Raw genomic sequence first — 19,807 nt, 5'->3', positions numbered from 1 at the left:
TTTGGATTGCTTTGCTTTGTTTTTACGCCTCTAGTTACAATGAGACGCTAATACTCGAAGCATTCCCTAAAAAATGTTGTCTGTTATTGGGTATTTCTAATGTTAGCATCGCATATGCGCTGAAGGAATGGGTCAATATATCAAACGTGGTCGGCTTCATTCTCAGACCTTTCGTTAGCATCTAGTCTATTTTGCCAACAACCCATGCTCGGGTGTTGTATGGATACTTTGATGGTCTGACAATGGCATCGCTTAACAATTTTTTGATCTCAATTTTTACAAATTTGCTACGCCCATAAGATACGGGCTTCACCTAATTCCTTACGCCCTTACTATATAAGGGACTACTATATCATCGACACGTGTGAAGTTCATATTGTCGTGTTTTTTCAACAGCGGATTATTCTTTTTTTTCTCTTTAACGCGAATCCTGATGAAACGTCCTGCATCCCACCCCTCGCCCAGTCGTGTAACGTACGACACTACATGCAAAGTATAATTAGTTGAGCAAAATTTAAGCGATAGGGGTACAAAGTTAAGAGTTAGTCTAGTAGGGACAGAGAAATTTAATTGGCTAGTCAACACAGAAGAGTCAATTTCACCAGTAATTAATTTATGAATAAATATTACACCCAACATAGTTCTACGATTAATTAAAGAAGGAAGGTTAATCATTAGAAGTCTGCAGGTGTATGACGGTAACCGCACGCGAGGATTCCAATTTAAGCCACAAAAGGCAAACAGCAAGAATTGTTTGTGAACCGATTCAATTCTGTCCTGATCGATAACATATTGTGGTGACGAGATACATGAGTGCTCAAGAATAGGTCTTACCAGAGATATATAAAGTGTTTTTGTCGTGTACGGATCGTCAAACTTTTTCGACCATTGCTTGATGAAACCCATAAATATTCTGGCCCTATTGACCAGAGTCTTAGCATGAAAGTCGAATTTGAGTTTATGATCAAGGATGACAGAAAATAGAAATAGCAAGTTTAGATATAAGACCTCTAACATTCTGGTAGGCAAGCTCGAAAGAAGAAATTGGTTTTTTGACGCTGCAACTAAAGTTGTTGCGCCATTAGAAATAGGTGGTAATATAATCGGAGTCCGATTTTTCTTTTTGGCCTTATATTCTTTTACTATTAAGTGCTCCGACCAAAACTCTTTACAACAAATATCAGTAAATATTTCTGGTGGAACAATTTTTTTAAAGGACGCAGTATCCCTTTGATACAAAAGTTAAATTTCTCCACCATTTTACCTGGGGGCTTTAATTTTTGCCTGTATAAAGGCTCTTACATCATCTGATGAGAGATGAGGGAAAAGCGTAGAAACAAAATATTTCTCCTCGGTGGAACACCCACTAGAGCCTTAGGCACCACAGGTAGGACAGTAGGAACACTATTACCTGTGGGACCTAAAGCAGCCGGTAGTCCGGACGAGAAGCCTTCTAGCGGCTTTTGTCAAATTAATTGTTGCTGTCGCCCTTTCGAAGCAGCAACGACAGCGGACGACACGGAAAAGTCGACTGGTTTTTCTCGTGCCGTTTTCGCAAATTTCGGTACAGAATCAGTGTCCACAGCAGACCTCACAGCAGCTGGAGTTACAAACGAGATGAGCTGCTGTGTAATCGGTGAAGTAGGCTGCTGAATTGCAGTCGGAGGCTGAACTGTGTTAGGCAACGTCAAATCACGAGGAGTGGGCTTTTTAGGGCCAGGAGACTCATACAAAAGCTTAAGGCTATTAAAATGGGTCCAGGGTTGTGAGCTGATCGTTAAGTTGACAAAAACCAACAATCACACCCCTAAAGCTATTCCTGATCTGACGCATAAACGCCCGCATTTCACCATCAATATCCCTACACGAGTCACAGCTATAGTACAAACCATTTCATTTGGCAATATCATCTCCCACTAGACCCGCACATTTCGAATGCACGACATTATCACACAGCCAACAAGGTATGCGGGATTGACTTGCCGTAATTTGCATTTGGTAAGTTTTTTTAAAGCAGACAATTTTATGGTCCATTATAGTGGGTCTCTACTGTAATAACGCAGCCAAATGTAAAATGTATGGAGCACCAACAAGTGGTAAAAGGTAAAAAAAATCAAGGCACAAGTTTAAAAAAGGTGAGCGAGCGCAAGTTCTATTTATAGATTGATTGCTTGCTCACGAAAGCTTGCTCAGCAGAGAGGCAATGTGCAGTCAAATATAAACAACAAACAACAACAAGAAGCTACCAATAGAGCTATTAGCGCAAGCGCACAAACATGCACAAGAACACAAGTAAAAATATATAAAATTTAAATAATTAAAACGCCGGTATTTTATTAAATCAAAAACAAAACGGAGAGCACCAAAAAAAACTCGTCTGTTCGCTTATTCTCCAGAATAATAACAGATTTATTTATTAAATTTTCAATTTTTTTTTTAATATTTGTGTCATTTACAAGCAGCAGGTAGATTCGAGCTAGTCAGTTTTATTTCATTAAACTATATTAGTATTTGCAGAAGCAAGCGAATCCGAATTAGAACGTGCAGGTGCAGCAAAGGCGACAATAACTATTAAACAATGTAATTGGCCGATCTATACCAAATGTATAAAGCGAAAGAACCTAACTAACTCGCTGCACAGAATTAAGTCCTTAGCATAAGTTGCTAAGGCAATAAATGCTCGTAATAGCGAAGATCGCCATATCGAGGTAACAATGATAAGAGATATTTTAAACAGATGACCAGTCCATGCCAATCGGGAGGTCACTCCAACTGTTTGGCTTTATAACCAGAAAAAAATAAGTCCGTTTTTTTCAAATAATTTACATTTAATATTTACACTTGTCTTTGGGATTGAGAGATGGTAATGGGAAATCATCGACCTGGTGGGGGAAAATGTATAGCCTATCCGGCAAGCAATGCTGGGAATGGTCGGTGACTTTCCGAAGGTATCCTGAAAGCAATGATTATATTAGGGGTAGAGAAAGTTCGGTAGAGAAAACGAGATGAATACTATTGTTATTTTTACATAGTACGCGAAAAGTATTTTGCAAAAAGTAGTCTGTTGTGCACTTAGTTCAGAATGCGTTGACAAACAAATTGATTTCTCCAGAATGTATAATTTTGTGAGAAATCAATTCCTAAAATTGAAGAATGTGGCTAAGCAGCTCTCGAGTAATTTTGTTTCGAGTTTTGAGTTGATTGGCAAATACGAATTTGAGCCTCCAACCAATCGCCGGTTGGAGCCTCAACTTTTGCAATTGCCGTCTACGTCTGTTCAGACACCTACGCTTTTTTTATCCCTTCCTAGCAACTTGGATATATCTCCAATGTTGTCTTTATTGCCTTCTCCAAGCGTTCGCCCAATTACCCCTGTTTTAACCCCTGTAGTAGTCCCAGTAGAGCCCGTACCTGATCCCGTCCCAGTTTTCCAAACTGCCTCAGCCCCGTCAGCTCCTGGTCGCAAAGGTAAGCCTGCGCGCAATCTAGCCAAGATTGTTAAAAACAATTATGGTGCCTCTTTAGCTCCTCCAACTCCTGTATTACCTGCAGACCCATCAGCGCCTACTTTAACGGTTGCTGCCACTCGTAGGCAAGTTCCGTCGTCGGACACCACTTCTGAATCATTAGCAGCCTATATTGCTAGTAAATCTCCTGCTAGCGTGTCAATAACCAATATGATATGATATGATGATATGATATTATGATATGTTCCCAATCACTCTTGATCTCAAGTTTTGGCCTCCACACATGATTGTTCACGAGTTCAAGCCTAAAAAGCGTGACCAGCCTCTCTCCCTTCCAGTCCCTTTAATACGGGATACCATTTGACCAAATCTTTATTCATTATCAGAATGTTAGAGGTCGCATTTCAAAGCTTAAAAATCTTTTTATGGCCAGCACTACCTTCGAATCGGATATAATAGCATTTTCAGAAACATGGTTAAATTCAACCATATTTGATTTTAAGGTTTTTTCGAATAATTTGATTTTGCATAGAAATGTTCGTTCGACTCGAGGTGGTGTGGCGTAAATTGCCGTTCAAGCCACTCTCCAGTCAGAACTTTTCTATTTTAGTACGCCTACTGACGCTGAGATTATCTCAGTTAAGGTGTATTTTCCTACACGAAATATCTATATTACATGCTCTTATGTCCCTCTTTCTTCTGATATTCAAGTTTATATGAAACATGTTACTTGTATTAAAGAAGTTTCTTCAGACGTGCGTGATAATGACCTATTTATGGTGTTGGGTGTATTTAATTGGCAAAACATCTTTTGGTCATTATTCACTGCCGATAATTATCTAGTGCCCTCAGCACAGTACGATTTTATAGACTGCATGCTTGATCTTTCGTTGTTTTAAATCAATTCTATGTCTAATCATTTGAATAGAACACTTGACCTTGTATTTGTTAACATTTACTGTATTTCTGTATTGCTCATCAGCCAATAAGCCCCGCCGTTGCTTTCGCAAAGGAAATTATTCTTCAAGTTTGACATTTTTTTTTTGTCTCCTGATGGTTAATACTAATTTTCTTCCAATCAACTTACTCTTCAATCTGTCCTAATATTATTTCTTACCCTTATACTATTTCTTCCGCTAGTTCCATACCTCCTCCCATTATTTCACACTCCTTTTAGCTATAAACTCTTTAAAATTTTCTTACTCTCCTGGGCCTGACACTTTTCCTAGTTGTCTTCTTCCTTTCCTTTTTAAGCTTTTTAATCTATCCCTTTAATCTTCTGCCTTTCCATCTCTTTGGAAAGAATCTTATATCATTCCTCTCCACAAGAAACGTGGAAAGTCGGATATACAAAATTACAGGGGCATTGCAAAACTGTACGGTATTCCAAAATTATTTAAAAAAAAAATAACTTCGAATTTGCAGCATTTCTGCAAATCATTTTTTTCCCCTGATCAACATGGATTCGTAAAGATGGCGATAATTTCTGGTTGGTCTAGCACACAAGGAGAATCTATATCGCCAATAATCAACTTATGTATCCAAGCAATACCGAGAATCGTCCTACGGTTGGCTAACGACGGAAGATTAAGAAGAAGCAGTCTGCTGGAGTAAGATCGCAGCGAAGATTAAGGATTAGGGATGTAGGGGATTAGTGTATGATATATGTGATATAACCTAGGGGAGATCATTTATAAAAAGAGTAAAGAGTAAAGGCCCAAGATGACAACCTTGAGGAGCACCAGAAGTAACCTGTTTAGAGCTAGTCTGCTTCAACATTACTCTATGTTTTTTAATAAAGTTTTCTTCCATAAAAATGCAAAGGACATTATAGCTGGATTACTCGATTACTTGATTTTTTATTTTTATACCCTTGTAGAGGGCAGTATAATATTTTCATAAAATGTGTAACACATTATTGTGTAAGTTAATATTGTCGAACTTTTCTTGTGCGAGGTCACTGAGACAAAATACTTTTTAAAGTTGACCATCCAAGCTTATTGCTCGAAACAGACTGAAAACGAAAATACAAAATGACCTCTAATCGATGGCCCTGACTAATAATCGCTAATGTTGAAGCTGATTGGATTTCGTGCGTCGGCGCCTGGGATGTTGATGGCAGCATATCTGTGACAAACTTCCTTAATTAACTGATCATGCACAAGTGTCTGTAAATTGCATAGTCACCGGGTTGGTGACTTATGCCTGGCCGGATGTGTTAACATGTATATATGTTTTAGATTAACATTAACAGTCGAGTCTATTTGTCTATCTGTCTGTTTATATGCGAACTAGTCTCTCAGTTTTGAAGCTATCGTCTTGAAACTTTTCACAAACCGTCAAGCAGTACATATGTCGGATATGGTCAAAATCGGTTCCTGTATGAACATTTTTTTTGGTTTATCATGACATTTTACCCAAACAAGACATTTATAATTTTCACTTTGCTTCCCTATATATATGTAAATTTAATCAACATCGAAACACTACGTTATTATTATAGCTTCCATAGGAACGATCGGTCGAAAATTTAAAACTTCTTTTTTGTTTTTCAAGATATCTTTGCCAAATTCGGCATTTGTAAGTTTCAGCATACTTCCTACATATATCTAAAATCCTACTATCAGTAAACTATATAATATAATTGGTGCCATCTGTATGATCGGTCAAAAATTAATTACTTGTATGGAAAACCTTTTGTTTATCAAAATATTATACCTAAACTCGGCACTTAAATACACTTACATGTATGTAAAATCTTATCAACATCGGACCATCGGATCAATCGCAAAGCAGGTTCTTATATGGAAATCTGCAAACGGGCTTATGGCAGAATCTTACCGCTAGTCATTTCAGGCTCCCGGCTCCAGGCGATAACACGCCCCATTAGTCAGGACCTTACCTAATAGACTCGCTGAGCTAGTCGACGATTTTGACGACGATGAATCCGATTTGGGAAAGACTTAGTTAGACGACGAGTCCAACAATGCTGTTAGGCCCAGTTCACCACCAGTGCACACACCCGCTGGGGCTGCTGCCACAAAAAACCAAGGACGTGCCTACGTATATGACTATAGTCACGATGATGATCCGAAAATTTAGATCTTCAGCTTCCAGCTACACAAGGATAATCCCTATAGGATGGTGATGCGAGAATTACGTTATTGAATTTGGACAGATATATAAAATGTAAATACTAAACAGGTAAAAGAATAAAATCGAGCCTATGCGCAAGCAATGCGTAATGTAGACGCTGCCAAAGCCATCGAAGCCGGGTGTAGTCACAATACGCCTATTGTTCCTCGGAATGTGAGTTGGTTTACCAACCACCTGTGTTCACCTGCTCTTAAAGTCCACTCAATACCATCCATGCTGTATTATCTTGTAATATAATTACTGAAAAATAAAAGTGACTAAAAGAACTGGAGACTTTAAATTTGAATTAAACCTTATTTTTTTGAGGTAACGTCTTACACATTTGAATACTTTATAACTTGACCTGTGAACTTAATCAAAATCTCATTCAAAGCTCATATATACACAATTTTGAAAAAGACTGATGTGAAGACCTTGCATATGTAGACTCGGTACCAAAGTTTACGTTAAGACCAAGTTCGTGCTTTTTAGTATAATATCGATCAAGAGTATGGGCGCTGTTAAAATGCTCATAGTTAAGCAGAGTCGAACTACGCTTACTGAGCAACTAGAGAAGGCGTCCTCTCTAATATCTAAAAGGCTGATGTCTTCATACAAGGGGGAGCGAAGGTTTCGCATCAGCGCGGAGCAACTTGACTGATAAATTTGAAAATAGGAAACTGTTATTCAACAGCCAACTCCATATGCTCTTAAGTCTTCAATCAGCATTGCAGGAATCTGGAGATACAGCAGTTAGCTCTATTCGTTCTCCGTGGTTAGACCTCCTTGAAGGAGATGTTTTTTATAAAAGTCCGCATTAAAACTGTACATAAGGTTGTCAATTTGCTAACTAAGAAAACCAGATTCCTTGTCTCGTATCTTTACCGTAGTCAGCAAGCCACCATGCAAATGGACGACCTTCGTGGCTAATAGGGTCCGAAAGATCACTCAAGCCAAAAACATCAGTAAATTGCTTCTCATTCGTTCCAAACATAACGCTGCTGATTTGGCTAGCCCACATCCCTGATGGGTCATTGATCTGTGATGGTCTTAACCTGAATGGCTAATATGCCTACAATTATCGGTCCTTTTTAATCAACCCATGAGGAAAATTTTCATCGTATCAGAAGTTGAATCCCAAGACCAAGGCAGTTGGTCGTTTCTCCGAATACGAAAAAAAACTTAGAGTCATGGCCTATGTGTACTGGTTCCTTAAACATTGCCAGAAACCTGATACTCAGTTTCAAAATAACATCAGCAGCAATAAACTGTACAGTGCTCAACAGTGGTTTATTTATTTTTACTTACCCAACGCATTAAGCATTAAAGATACTCGACAGTAAATTGTTCCAAGTTCCATTGCCATCCTTATACGCAATTAGTTTATTGACAAAAGCGGTAAATTGTTTGTGGGAGTCTTCAAAGCCTAAAATTATATTACTCCATTTAAAGACGTCAAAAATTGTCCTGGCTAAGGAAGGAGTGAAGAACTTCAAAACGCTTTTTAAATGCCTGTCTCTCCAATTCGCCTAGGTACGCTTGCGAAGATTGATTTTAAAGAAGCGTAATGGAAGAAGGTCACGAAATTGAACCAAACGATTAATTATGAATCTTTATATCTTGATTCCTTTTTTTAAATTCTTTTTGTTCCTATCAAAATGGATTTATTTTTCTTTTTTACTTGTAAAGCGTTTAAATAACGTAGATATATAAGTGAACATACAAAACATATAAATGAATAAAATAATAAGTTCGTTATTTTCAATTTTGACTTTTAAGTTTACAACACTCATGTTGTCAATACTTTTGTCCGTAACATATTTTATGCTGATGTTATATTTCTTACTACTTTTACTCGATGAAAAACGCGTTCTTTATTAATTTTTGTATTTTTGATTTATTTTTTAGGCAAAAATATAACATGCAAATGTGTTTTTCGAGAAATGGCTTCCACATCACATCGTTTTCATATTTACATGCGGACAGATGGACGGAATGACAGATAAATGTATAAACAGTCACGCAGACATATATCTACACGAATGATGATTACACTATTAACCTTTCTAACAATTTATAATTGGTTCAGGGAATAACAAAAATATAACAATCAATATTACTGTACATTGTAAACTTTATTCAAAAATCGAAATACATACAGTTTTTCATGTTTTTATAAGCAGGGTATGCATTTACATATGTGTACATAAAATATCGATTAAAATTTATCACACCTTAGCCAGTTTACATATACTGTATTCACAAAAAAAAAATTCTATTTCAGTGTTGATACAAATACATACAACAAAAAAAGGTCAGCCAAAATGGATGAGCCCATGTTAGAGATTTCGAAGATTTTGCTACTTTCTTTTAATACTATACACTAAATAATAAAATTATCTTGCCCTAGATAACGAAGTTTCCTGCTCACCGGTATCATGGCTGTGAGATTCAAGCCTAGTATTATTTGGCGCACCTGAAAATTAAAAATGTAATATTTAAATAAGTTTATTTATTATATTTCCAAAGAATTTCCAAAAATTACATTTGATATTTATGTTCCGTTAAAAAAGAGATTGCATAATGTTATGATATATGTTAACATCTTATTCACCCAAAATATCAGTTATAATTAATCAATAGCTACGCAGCTTCCCTATTTCGGGTTCCCGCCTATATTAAAGGTACCGGTACCAGAGGTAAATGTGCAAAAGTATTTTTAGAGAACCAGCGGAACTAAAAGCCACAATTAGTTCCCGCAAAACGCTGCAAAAACCTCTAAATCTAAATTTTTGCCGATATAACAGTATCAAGCTTCCCATATCGATACGCACAATGCCGCATGGGCCTAAACATGGGCCAATAATGAATAAAATCTTTCTCGTGTCTAATTAACCGTTCCTTAGTAGGCTAAAAAGTGTAGCCCACAATGAAAAGAAGTCCTACTCAAACCGTTAAACATTGAATAAGTTTATGGAATAAATCATTGTTATAAATGTTCACACAGTAACTTCAGTAAAATATAATACAGTGCACAAAATAATGCACATAGTGAAAATAAAAAACTAAACAAGAAACGCCTAGCCCATATAAATGCAACGTTATGAATGATAAAAATCTATTTTATTTATGTATTTTATTTCATTTTTTAAGCGAAATACAAAAAAGTACACTTACTGAGACTAAGCTAAGAAGACCCCAATCAGAATACTCTGTAAGCCTAATAATCATCAAAGATAATCCAGAAAGGTTTGACTGCTCCAGCAAGATCTTTACTCTCTACCTTAACAGTAACGGCAATCGCTATCAACCATTTAAACCCCTTTTTGGTTAAACCACCTAAGCTGTCAACCCCAGAAATGTGCACTTTTCGGAATATATAAAAGTTGCATTTAAGCGCTTGACAACAGCCAAATCAGACACATTTGAACACTGTAATTTGAGCAATAGTAAGGCAAAGCGAGTATTACGTCGACGCTGGATGCGTTTACGGCATCTGACTGATTTGGCGGAGATCAAATTGGCAATCTCCGATTAACGAAGATTTTTATTTATTACGAATATACACTAATCAAGGTCAATGTTTTGCGTTGTAGAAGTGCACAGGAGGCAACCGTTCCGCAATGTTCTTCAGCTTCGTTTTCGGCAATTTTGCACCAGCAACAAAATAGCAGACTGTTGCAAGGCACCATTACAATAGTTTTAAAACTGAGAGAAAAGTTTACATAGAAACAGACGAACAAATACGGACATACTTAGCTTAATCAACTCGTAGGTCGACATTGATGGAATATATATATTCTGGGGTCGGAGAAAATCCACATGGATATACAAAGATCAAGTTTATATCGAATATGCTAATATATACTAAAATTATAATATAAAACCATTACTTACCAATATAACTAAGCAGAACAGGCAAAAAGATTAAACCATGTGTTGCGCCAATAACTACAATACCGAAGTACATTCGAAAATAAAATACTTGGAAAATTTGGCTTTTCGCAAAAGCTAGGACTAATATTCCCGCAAATTTGGTAAGCGTTATACCTGAAAATATGGAGCTACCCATTTTTGATAAGCAATCGGCAGCTCTGTTCACTTGATTAATTTCTTTTGAGAGTGAAAAACTATGCACAAGATGTGAACAAAACTCTACAGATATTCCTATGGCCATCACAATATTGACCAAAGACACAGCATTGAGAGATATATTCCAGTAGTACATGAGACCCCCAAGGTTTACTATTATCATTGTTATAGTGATAATTACAACAAGAGCGGAATGTATATCAAACCCCATTAAAATGAATGTTACTATAAAAATGGAAAGTATTGAAATTCCTATACTTTGCAATGTATCTGACCACATAGTTAAATATTGTTCATAAAAAACATAAAATACTGAATAGGGAAATACTTCGACTTGCATAGCTAAGTCCAATGGTAGTCCGTTTGATATAAGGTTATATCTTAACATTTGCGTGATGTTAGCAGATATCTTTCTAGCTGCTTCTAAGGCTTGGAAATAGTCCCTCGATGATTTTAAAATTGAATGATATGCCATAAAATATGAAGAGTCTACATTTAATGTTTTTTGGGCGTAGTTATAGCGAACAGCTCCGCTGTAGGCAGCGTGGCCTGCTTTAACACATGAATCATCCGGATTATCCTTTAAGAAGAACGGTAGATATTTCCCGAAATCTTGTTCATCTGGCCGCTGCAAATCATTTTTCTTAATTATGCAGTTTGAGCAGGAAGTATCTAAAATAAACAAAATAAAGAAATTGATATCAGCTTTTAAGTTCAGATAGGTACACTCTAATTAAAATTATACATATTGGGGGCATTACACGGCCTCTCTTATGAATACATATTTTAGACATATCTTTTTACCGGGTTTCCACACGCCGAAAATTGTATTCTGATCGCACTTATTGAACTCTACGTCGTTTTGAATATATTTTTAAATTTATTACTTATTACTTATTTATTTATTAACAAAGGTCGGCAAAGTGCCTGACTAATTATTTAATAAATAAATTAATATATAAATAAATAAATTAATATACACATTTTTAAGAGCATCATCGATACGATAGGGCGTTTTTTTTTCCCGTCCGGTCAGTTATTATCTTTTTCAGAGCTATTTCGTTATTAGTTCAGTGATGTTGTAAGAGCCCTACAGCAAAGAAGGTAGGTGTTGGTAGAAAAAATTGTTTTCTTAAAATAAAATTAATAATATTCATTTACTATATTTTTAAAGAAAATACGTACGTAGGTATGAAAAGGAGCCGATAGTTACTGAAAGATCTGGACGAAGAAAAAAATTGAGGACGTTCTAATGAAAAAGAAGAATCTATGTCGCGAACAATTAACTTATATGGGAAGACAAGACCGAGGATTGTTTTTCGATTGTGTAACGACAGAAGATTATGAAGAAGCACCCTACTGGAGTATGATGGCAACCGAAGATTCCATTAAAAGAAAGTTAAACCTCGTAAGTCAAAAACCAGCGATTGCTTTTGAACTGAGTCAATGCTATGGAGACTAGATGCAATGACAGTATTTAAGATAGGGCGAACAAGAGACATTATAGAAATTTGGTCTTGACAGGATTGTTAACCTCCTTAGATCAAAGTTAATTGAATTCAATTCATTTCCGATTGAAACAGAATTAAGAATCAAAGAGAACGCCTAGGTACTTTACTGTCAGAATAAGTTTCAATGGAGTATTGTCCATTGTGTAACTAACAAAATAAGGTAGACTAAAATTGAAGGTCAAGAACACTGTGAACAATTTAGATGCAATCGATTGGCCGAACCCCAAAATTGCATAGCGTTCAAATTATCATATTGACGAGACCGTATTCACATCATCCGCATACATAAGTACACAGGCATAATTATTATAATATAACAGATATAATATAACAGACGGCAGATCGTTTATAAAAGGAGTAAAGATAAGAGGTTCAAAATAACTAACCAAAATAACTACCTCCATTGAATAAAGAACAAACAATTAGAATAGATTTAAAGAAAAAAAAATATACTTGAACCCGATCAGGTATCATTCATTCTGCATTGTTTTTTTCTTGACATACATTGACAAATTCAATCTTCTCAATAACTATGCATATCCTGGAATGCCTTTATGGATGAGAAGGCCCTTCTCATGGTAATGATTATCAATTCAGTTTCTTTTTATTCGAATGATTTTTATACATGATGGTGTATGATTTTTATTCCAAATTTTTAAAATTCTCTTTTTATTTTTATTTTTTTTTTTTTTTTTTTGCTTTTAAACGATTATCTTTCTTATTTGCTATATCTATATGATTTCCCGAGAGTATGTTTTTATCTTATAGCCGTTGCCAGTCTTCAATAAAAGTAAATATCGTATTCTTTAATTGTGGACGCCTTTGCATGCCGTTTTTAGGCTCATCTCAGTAGAAGAGGATAGTGTAACGAGAGGCGAATAGCTTGGTGTGTGTCTGCGAAATAAGGAAGACCATACACCTGTCGGAAATGGTAGAAGTAGTTTCGGAAATCAGAATATTTAAGTCTCTGACTATAGTCCCGTTTCTAACATAGCGGAACTGTGATCATGCGATCCAATGACTTGATAATGGGAGCCTGGACCCGTCTGAGTGTGGGGTCACAACCACCTAGCTAAATTTACTAACTACGTTCACAGTAAGTGGAGTGAAGCTATCAGTGTGCCGGATCCATTTCTCGTCCAGTCGCAGTCGGTAAAATCGTATACCATAAGCTAGTTTGATTTATTTAGAGCATAAATCGGAAGTCCGTTATGGTACGGGGAGAGTCAAATGTCCGCAATCAGGCTACATTAGAAAGCCCACCGAAGGCATGCCAAAAAAAAAGACCGTGCCCGTCGCTCGAATTACGCACCCATTGATGAAAATATCTCTGTATAACGAAAAACCGTCGATCAGCTCATTTGCACACATTTGTGCGTATTTATGAGTGCGTGGCACAAAAGGTCATCATGTACACATGCCATCGCACAGGTACCCTTACCCTTACAACAACTGTGGGATATAGCAATTTTGCCCATGAACAGGCCAAACCCTTTAATAATATCACGCAACTGCCTACTCGAAAGGGTGTGCGTGTGGACAAGCAGCAAGTCGCAAAAATTGAACACGTTCAATTTTAGTCTTTTCTTAGAACTCTGACAAGTCGACGATGAATTACCCTTTCAGAAAAAGGACTTACATATTTTTGTAGTTTAAACAAAATAGGTCCCAGGTCAATTTAGTGTGTATTAAATAAAATTGGACCAAATTCTTCTCATTATGCCTGACTGGACGAAAAAATAAATGGTAGATAACTTCTACCACAGGCACATAAGGGACACAATTGAAGAAATAACCTCTGGCTCGCGACAAAAGTCGTGATCTACTAGGGCGCACATATACACAACACAAACATATGTATGTGTGTAGATCTCTGGGTTTTGTGGGAAGCTATGCAGGGAGAAAGAGATGCACGCAAGTGCGCAATGAGCAATAAGTGAGAGCGATGCACACTCTGCACATACATAAGCACATATGTACGCATTTGGGCTTTAGGATTTAAAAATGGCATAAATATATTAAGAAAAAGCATCAGCTGCAATGACGTCGTGCGCTGAGTGAGATGCGGCTTCATACTGAACGTTCGGCTTTCGAGGCCGGCTGCCTCTCTCAACAGTCTTACTCTATTTGGGCACACTAAAATGGTCGCAGGCACCCTTGAGGTTCCCTCGTTGCGATTTATCGTGTTTCGATAAAAAAGGCTATTTGGTATATCTATACATTGTATGGTTAGTGATACTGTCTCAGAGGTGGGCTCGGTTGTATACCGAGAATACCTGTCCAATTGTAGAGCCGAGCTCAACGGCTTAAACGTAATTTTCAATTTTCTGGACCCAACGTGCCTGTAGAGCAATCGCAATATCAGCCCCATGGAGCAATGTTTGCCAGGTGGCTGGTTTACTTCCATAGAGAAAGTCCGAGCCTTCATGGACCACCTGATGCGATCATAACCATCTTAGATTCCTGGGTGCATCATAGTGCTGACCTGTTGCTTCCTGTTAAAGTAAGTAAACAGCCCACGACAGTGTTTTCAAAGAAAGCTCGACAGGTCCGTCCATCTGAACTTCGAGCCTTTTGATTAGAAAAGTCCAGCAACTAGTGGGGTCCTAGTATTACACCGTAAGGTAATTTTACTCTTTTGGTCCATTAGCCTGACCAGCCGAAGGATGACCCTGTGTCAAATCGGCCACTCACTCTTGTCCTTTTGCTCTCAAAGGATTTTGGGAGGCATGCTTAGCTTGTGCATCTTCAAAATATCACCGAGGACGCTTTTGTTTAGGTTCACAGGGTGTCGACTCATATCCTTATAGCATACGACGAAAAAGCTTGTGCATCTTCAAAATATCATCCAGGAGCATCAATTTGGCTCTAGTTTAGGATATAGCGCTATTGATTAGGTTCACAGAGTTTTAACTCACACCCCTATGGCAAACGAAGAACATACAATCTACGCAGGAGTGATGTGCCACTAGTATGGCTTAAGGACGAAGTCATGCAGACGGATCAACAGGTAAAGTATTTGGGCGACGTCCTGGATTAACGACTGACATTTAGACTGCACATCCAGGCCACTGTCTACATGATGCGCAATAGATCGTAACTCCTCCTGCAGTGTGAAAGGGCGGTATACTACGCTTCCATAGTCGCTAGAGTGAAGCCTTACGACTAATAAAAATGACGTTACTCGACTTCTTGTCTAGGTTAATCTAGTAAACTCCAAACGTAAGGTAGGGCTGGCCTGATTATTCAAATATATCTCTATTGTTGGAAGAAACAACTTTTAAGCTACTCTTTTTATTGATATGGCGATTCTACTACGTAACCATTACGTTTTCATAGAATTTGGTAAGGTGAAGTGAAATTTTATATTTCTACAGCTATGGTTTTACGTTTCCATCATTTATCAGTTTGTCAATCTGTTTATTATTTTCTGATTGGATTGTATTGGATTCTGATGGCATGATGTCTTGATTATTATTTAAAAATGCTAAAATATTTTAATTTGAATTTAAATATATAACTCTACAGCGATTGCCGTTTTAGCTGGCGCGGTATTGAGCAAGCTGTTATAGTAAAATACAATATCTGGAACTGGAAGATTTCCAGTTGATCCTGTGTAACTTCTTATAAACTTTGATAACTACTGGTCAATTATCCAGACTTCATGATAACATTGGTAAAAATTAAAGATCTCTCCAGTAGACACAACCCGCAACTGACCAGTCTACTAGTTACAGCCTTTACGCGACAGCCATATTAAAAATGCATTTCCATAGAGAAACAAGTAAGAGTTTCTAGTCGGGAGCTCCCGGCTAGCGGATAACCTGAACCCTCTTCCTTCAACATCAAATGCATATATATATTTTATTTTAGAAGCTATATGTCAAGTTTGGTCACTCTAGCGCTTATTATTTACCAAAATTGCCCAAAAAACAGGATATCGATATCGATTTTTATCGATTGCTTGGAAACTGAGTAAGTTATCGATTATCGGAAATAAACTCGATCTGCGCGGGAGCTAGGAGCACCTACATCTAAAATTTCTTCTCTAGCTCTTATAGGTTCTGAGATCCTTGCGTTCATACATATGGACGGAACGACGGACGGACGGACGGACAGACAGACGGACATGGCTAGATCAACTTGGCTATTGGTGCTGATCAAGAATATATATACTTTATGGGGTCGGAGATGCTTCCTTCTCCCTGTTACATATAATTGGATTTCGCACAAATACAATATGTATGTATGTATGAACGCAAGGATTTCAGAACATATAAGAGCTAGAGACTAGAAATTTTAGATGTAGGTGCCCCTAGTTCCCGCGCAGATCGAGTTTATTTCCGATAATCGATAACTCATTCAGTTTCCAAGCAATCGATAAAAGTCGATACCAACATCGTGTTTTTCGAGCAAATTGGGTAAATAATAAGAGCTAGAGCCATCAAACATGATATGTTGCTTTTAGAATATTATGTATATGTCAAGCATCTTTCATTTTACACCTATCGCCACCTCCCCGCTACCACCGCAGAGCTATAAATCAAGTTAATAAGCCATCTTGCATTGCCAACCAATTTAAGCCACAATTTAAATGCAATTGACTTTTTCAAAATACACAAATATTTTATGGTACAATAAAATATACTGTAGAAAATTTTAAAAAGATCGGATAAAGAAAAAAATCGGCTTTATCAAAATAAATTTAAACTAAAAGTTTCCTTACACTCGTTTCCGACTGCACTACTGCTAGCTGCAAACACATAATTTGATTTATACCTATGTGGTAGAGGAGGAGCCCTTCAGCTGTATATATATACTAATCTAGAAGCAACATGTCAAATATGGATCTTAAAACCTAAGAGATTAGCTCAAAAAACTTAAATTCAAAATCCATATTTATTGATAAGTGGGAAACGAGGTAAGTTAACGATTACGGAAACAAACTCATACAGCGAAGGCACTAAGATGAACGACGTTTAAAATTTCAGATCAACTCGTTCATACGGACGAACAGTCAAGTTTCACTATTCTATATTAACATTATCTTTATTTAAACCTTTGTTAAAAAAATTGTGATTAAATTGTATGTTATTGTGGACCGTTACGTTTAGTTGTCAAAAAAAAATTGGATTTAGTGTGGTTGACCCACTGTCTGTCTGATTAGTGACCTTATGTGATAGTGGTGCACATTTAGTCGGCATCAAATTCTTTTTTTAAATATTATTGAGAAAATTTGCTTCCTTCTTGGTGGGAATAGGGGTTAAATATTTGATTTGATTTTCTGTTTTTTTTTTTTTTTGGATTTTTTGGTCGTAGTTTTTAAGTTTTCCCCGATTGGCTTCAAATTTATTTACAATCTCTTAAAAAGAACTTCATGAATAAGTTTTTTAACGATTTTGATACTTTCATCGGCTTCTTAGATAAACTGGCGTAAAACACTATTTTTTTATCATAATTGTGTATTGCATAGGAGTCATCACCGATCACAGAAAGTATATATCTTCTAGGTCAGTTAATCATAGGTCAATCATTCACCTACAGGCAGTACAAATGTCGGAACCGGTCGGATGGGACCATTTTATAATATAGCTGCCGTATTTCTAATAGTTTCACTGTGCTATGAGTTGGTTTTCTAATACCTTATTAAGATCTACGCAAGTAACGTTTTCAATTTTTTGACACTCAAACGACAATATTACTTTAATAGAATTGCAAATTGCGCTGTATAAGCAGGTGTTTAATTTATACAAAAGGCAGGAAATTAATTGTTTGCTTAAATATTAATTTTAAAACAAGTTAGAGGTTCTAATCGGGAGCACCCGTCTCGGGAATACCCTGAACCCTCTTATACCAATACCAAATTCAGCTCGTTCTACGCGTTTGTAGTAATAAAGACTAATTTAAAACAAGTAAGAGTTCCTAGTCGGGAGCTCCCGACTAGGGGATACCCTGAACCCTCTTCTTCCAACATCAAATGCATATATATATTATATTTTAGAAGCTATATGTCAAGTTCGGTGACTCTAGCTCTTATTATTTACCAAAATTGCCCAAAAAACAGGATATCGATATCGATTTTATCGATTGCTTGGGAACGGAGTAAGTTATCGATTATCGGAAATAAACTTGATCTGCGCGGGAATTTCCTAGTTCCCCTAGTTCCTAGTGCTCCTGCACCTATATCTAAAATTTCAAGTCTCTATCTCTTATATGTTCTGAGATCCTTGCGTTCATACATACGGACGGACGGACGGACGAACAGACAGACAGACGGACATGGCTAGATCGACTCGGCTATTGATGCTGATCAAGAATATATATACTTTATGGGGTCGGAGATGCTTCCTCCTGCCTGTTACATACATTTGGATTTCGCACAAATACAATATACCCTTATACCCATTTTAAATGGGTTCAGGGTATAAAAAAGCTCCCTTGGCAGTGTTCGAGCTTGCAACTGACTATATTACTTGCTGCTAACTTTACTCAACAGCCACACCAACCAAAAAAAAATGTTTTTCTCGGTAGGGTTCGAACTCGCAACAGACCGCACCTCATGCAACCGCCTCTACTCAATAACGACACCATTCATTGGGCCTTATGGAAAAAAATCGAATAAAAATAACAGCACAGAAAACAATGCAATCGCAATTGCAATGCAGTTGATAGAATTCGAAGCAGACGCACATGAATGTACACACATATGTATACAGATACAAGGCAAAACATATAACTCTTGGTTTCTTAACCGATCTTAATGAAATTTTTCATAGTATATAGTACCATAGTACCACAGAATATTTGTGTATTCTCAAAAAGTTAATTGCATTAAAATTGTAGCTTAAATTGGTGTGCAATACAAATTGGGTTATTAACTTGATTTTAAGCATTATGGTAGTAGCGGGGAGGTGGCGGTAGGTATAAAATGAAATATACTTGAAATTCATACTATTCTTGATTATAATATATTTGTGAAATTGTATGTAATAAGTAGAGGAAGCATCTTATATTCTTGATCAGAATCAATAGCCTAGTTGATATAGACACAGCCGACCGTCTGTCTGTATGTATAAACGCAAGGATCACAAACCTTTAACAGCTATATAGTTGACATTTGGAACGCGCTCGCAGTAATACTTTGTTTGCGATAAGCGATAACTTTTCCTGTTTCCACGTAATTGATCATAATCGATTCCCAAATCTCTTAGGTTTTAAGAATTAGAATCACCAAACTTGACAGGCAGCTTCTAAAATAGTATATATATCAAGTATATTTAATTTTATAGCTATCGTTACCACCTCGCTACCATAGAATATGTGCTATAAAAGAAAACATGTTTAGGCTGGCCACATAATAGCAGCTAGCGCAAATTGTAAGAATTTTTGTATACATGTACATACGCACTTTCACGCGCGTCTTTACTGAATTCTATCAACAGTATTTTAATATCGATTATATTGTTTTCTATGCTGTGTGCATGTGCTTCTATTTTATTGTTTTTTTTTTTTCTTAACAGTAGCGATTAGTTGTTGGTTTGGCTGTTGAGTAGAGAAGTGTGGTCTGCTTCGAGCATGAAGGAACTTTTTTTTTTAATTTAT

At 36.7% G+C, this 19,807-nt stretch overlaps 1 protein-coding gene across 1 annotated transcript in view; it reads right to left on the bottom strand.

Moving 5' to 3' along the window:
* Nucleotides 1-8,718: 8,718 nt before the first annotated feature.
* Npc1a (Niemann-Pick type C-1a) overlaps nucleotides 8,719-19,807 on the bottom strand; it is a 44,448-nt gene continuing 33,359 nt past the window's right edge. Inside the window, exons 11-12 of the mRNA XM_002057387.4 lie at nucleotides 10,500-11,366; nucleotides 8,719-9,078 (exon numbers count right to left, since the gene is read on the bottom strand). Coding sequence (XP_002057423.1) covers nucleotides 8,999-9,078; nucleotides 10,500-11,366 — 947 coding nt within the window. The 3' untranslated portion in view covers nucleotides 8,719-8,998. The remainder of the gene's footprint in view (nucleotides 9,079-10,499; nucleotides 11,367-19,807) is intronic.

The sequence above is a fragment of the Drosophila virilis genome, chromosome 4 (genome assembly GCF_030788295.1).
Source record: "Drosophila virilis strain 15010-1051.87 chromosome 4, Dvir_AGI_RSII-ME, whole genome shotgun sequence".
In the NCBI taxonomy this organism is placed as follows: domain Eukaryota; kingdom Metazoa; phylum Arthropoda; class Insecta; order Diptera; family Drosophilidae; genus Drosophila; species Drosophila virilis.
This window is presented reverse-complemented; position numbering and strand designations above follow the sequence as displayed.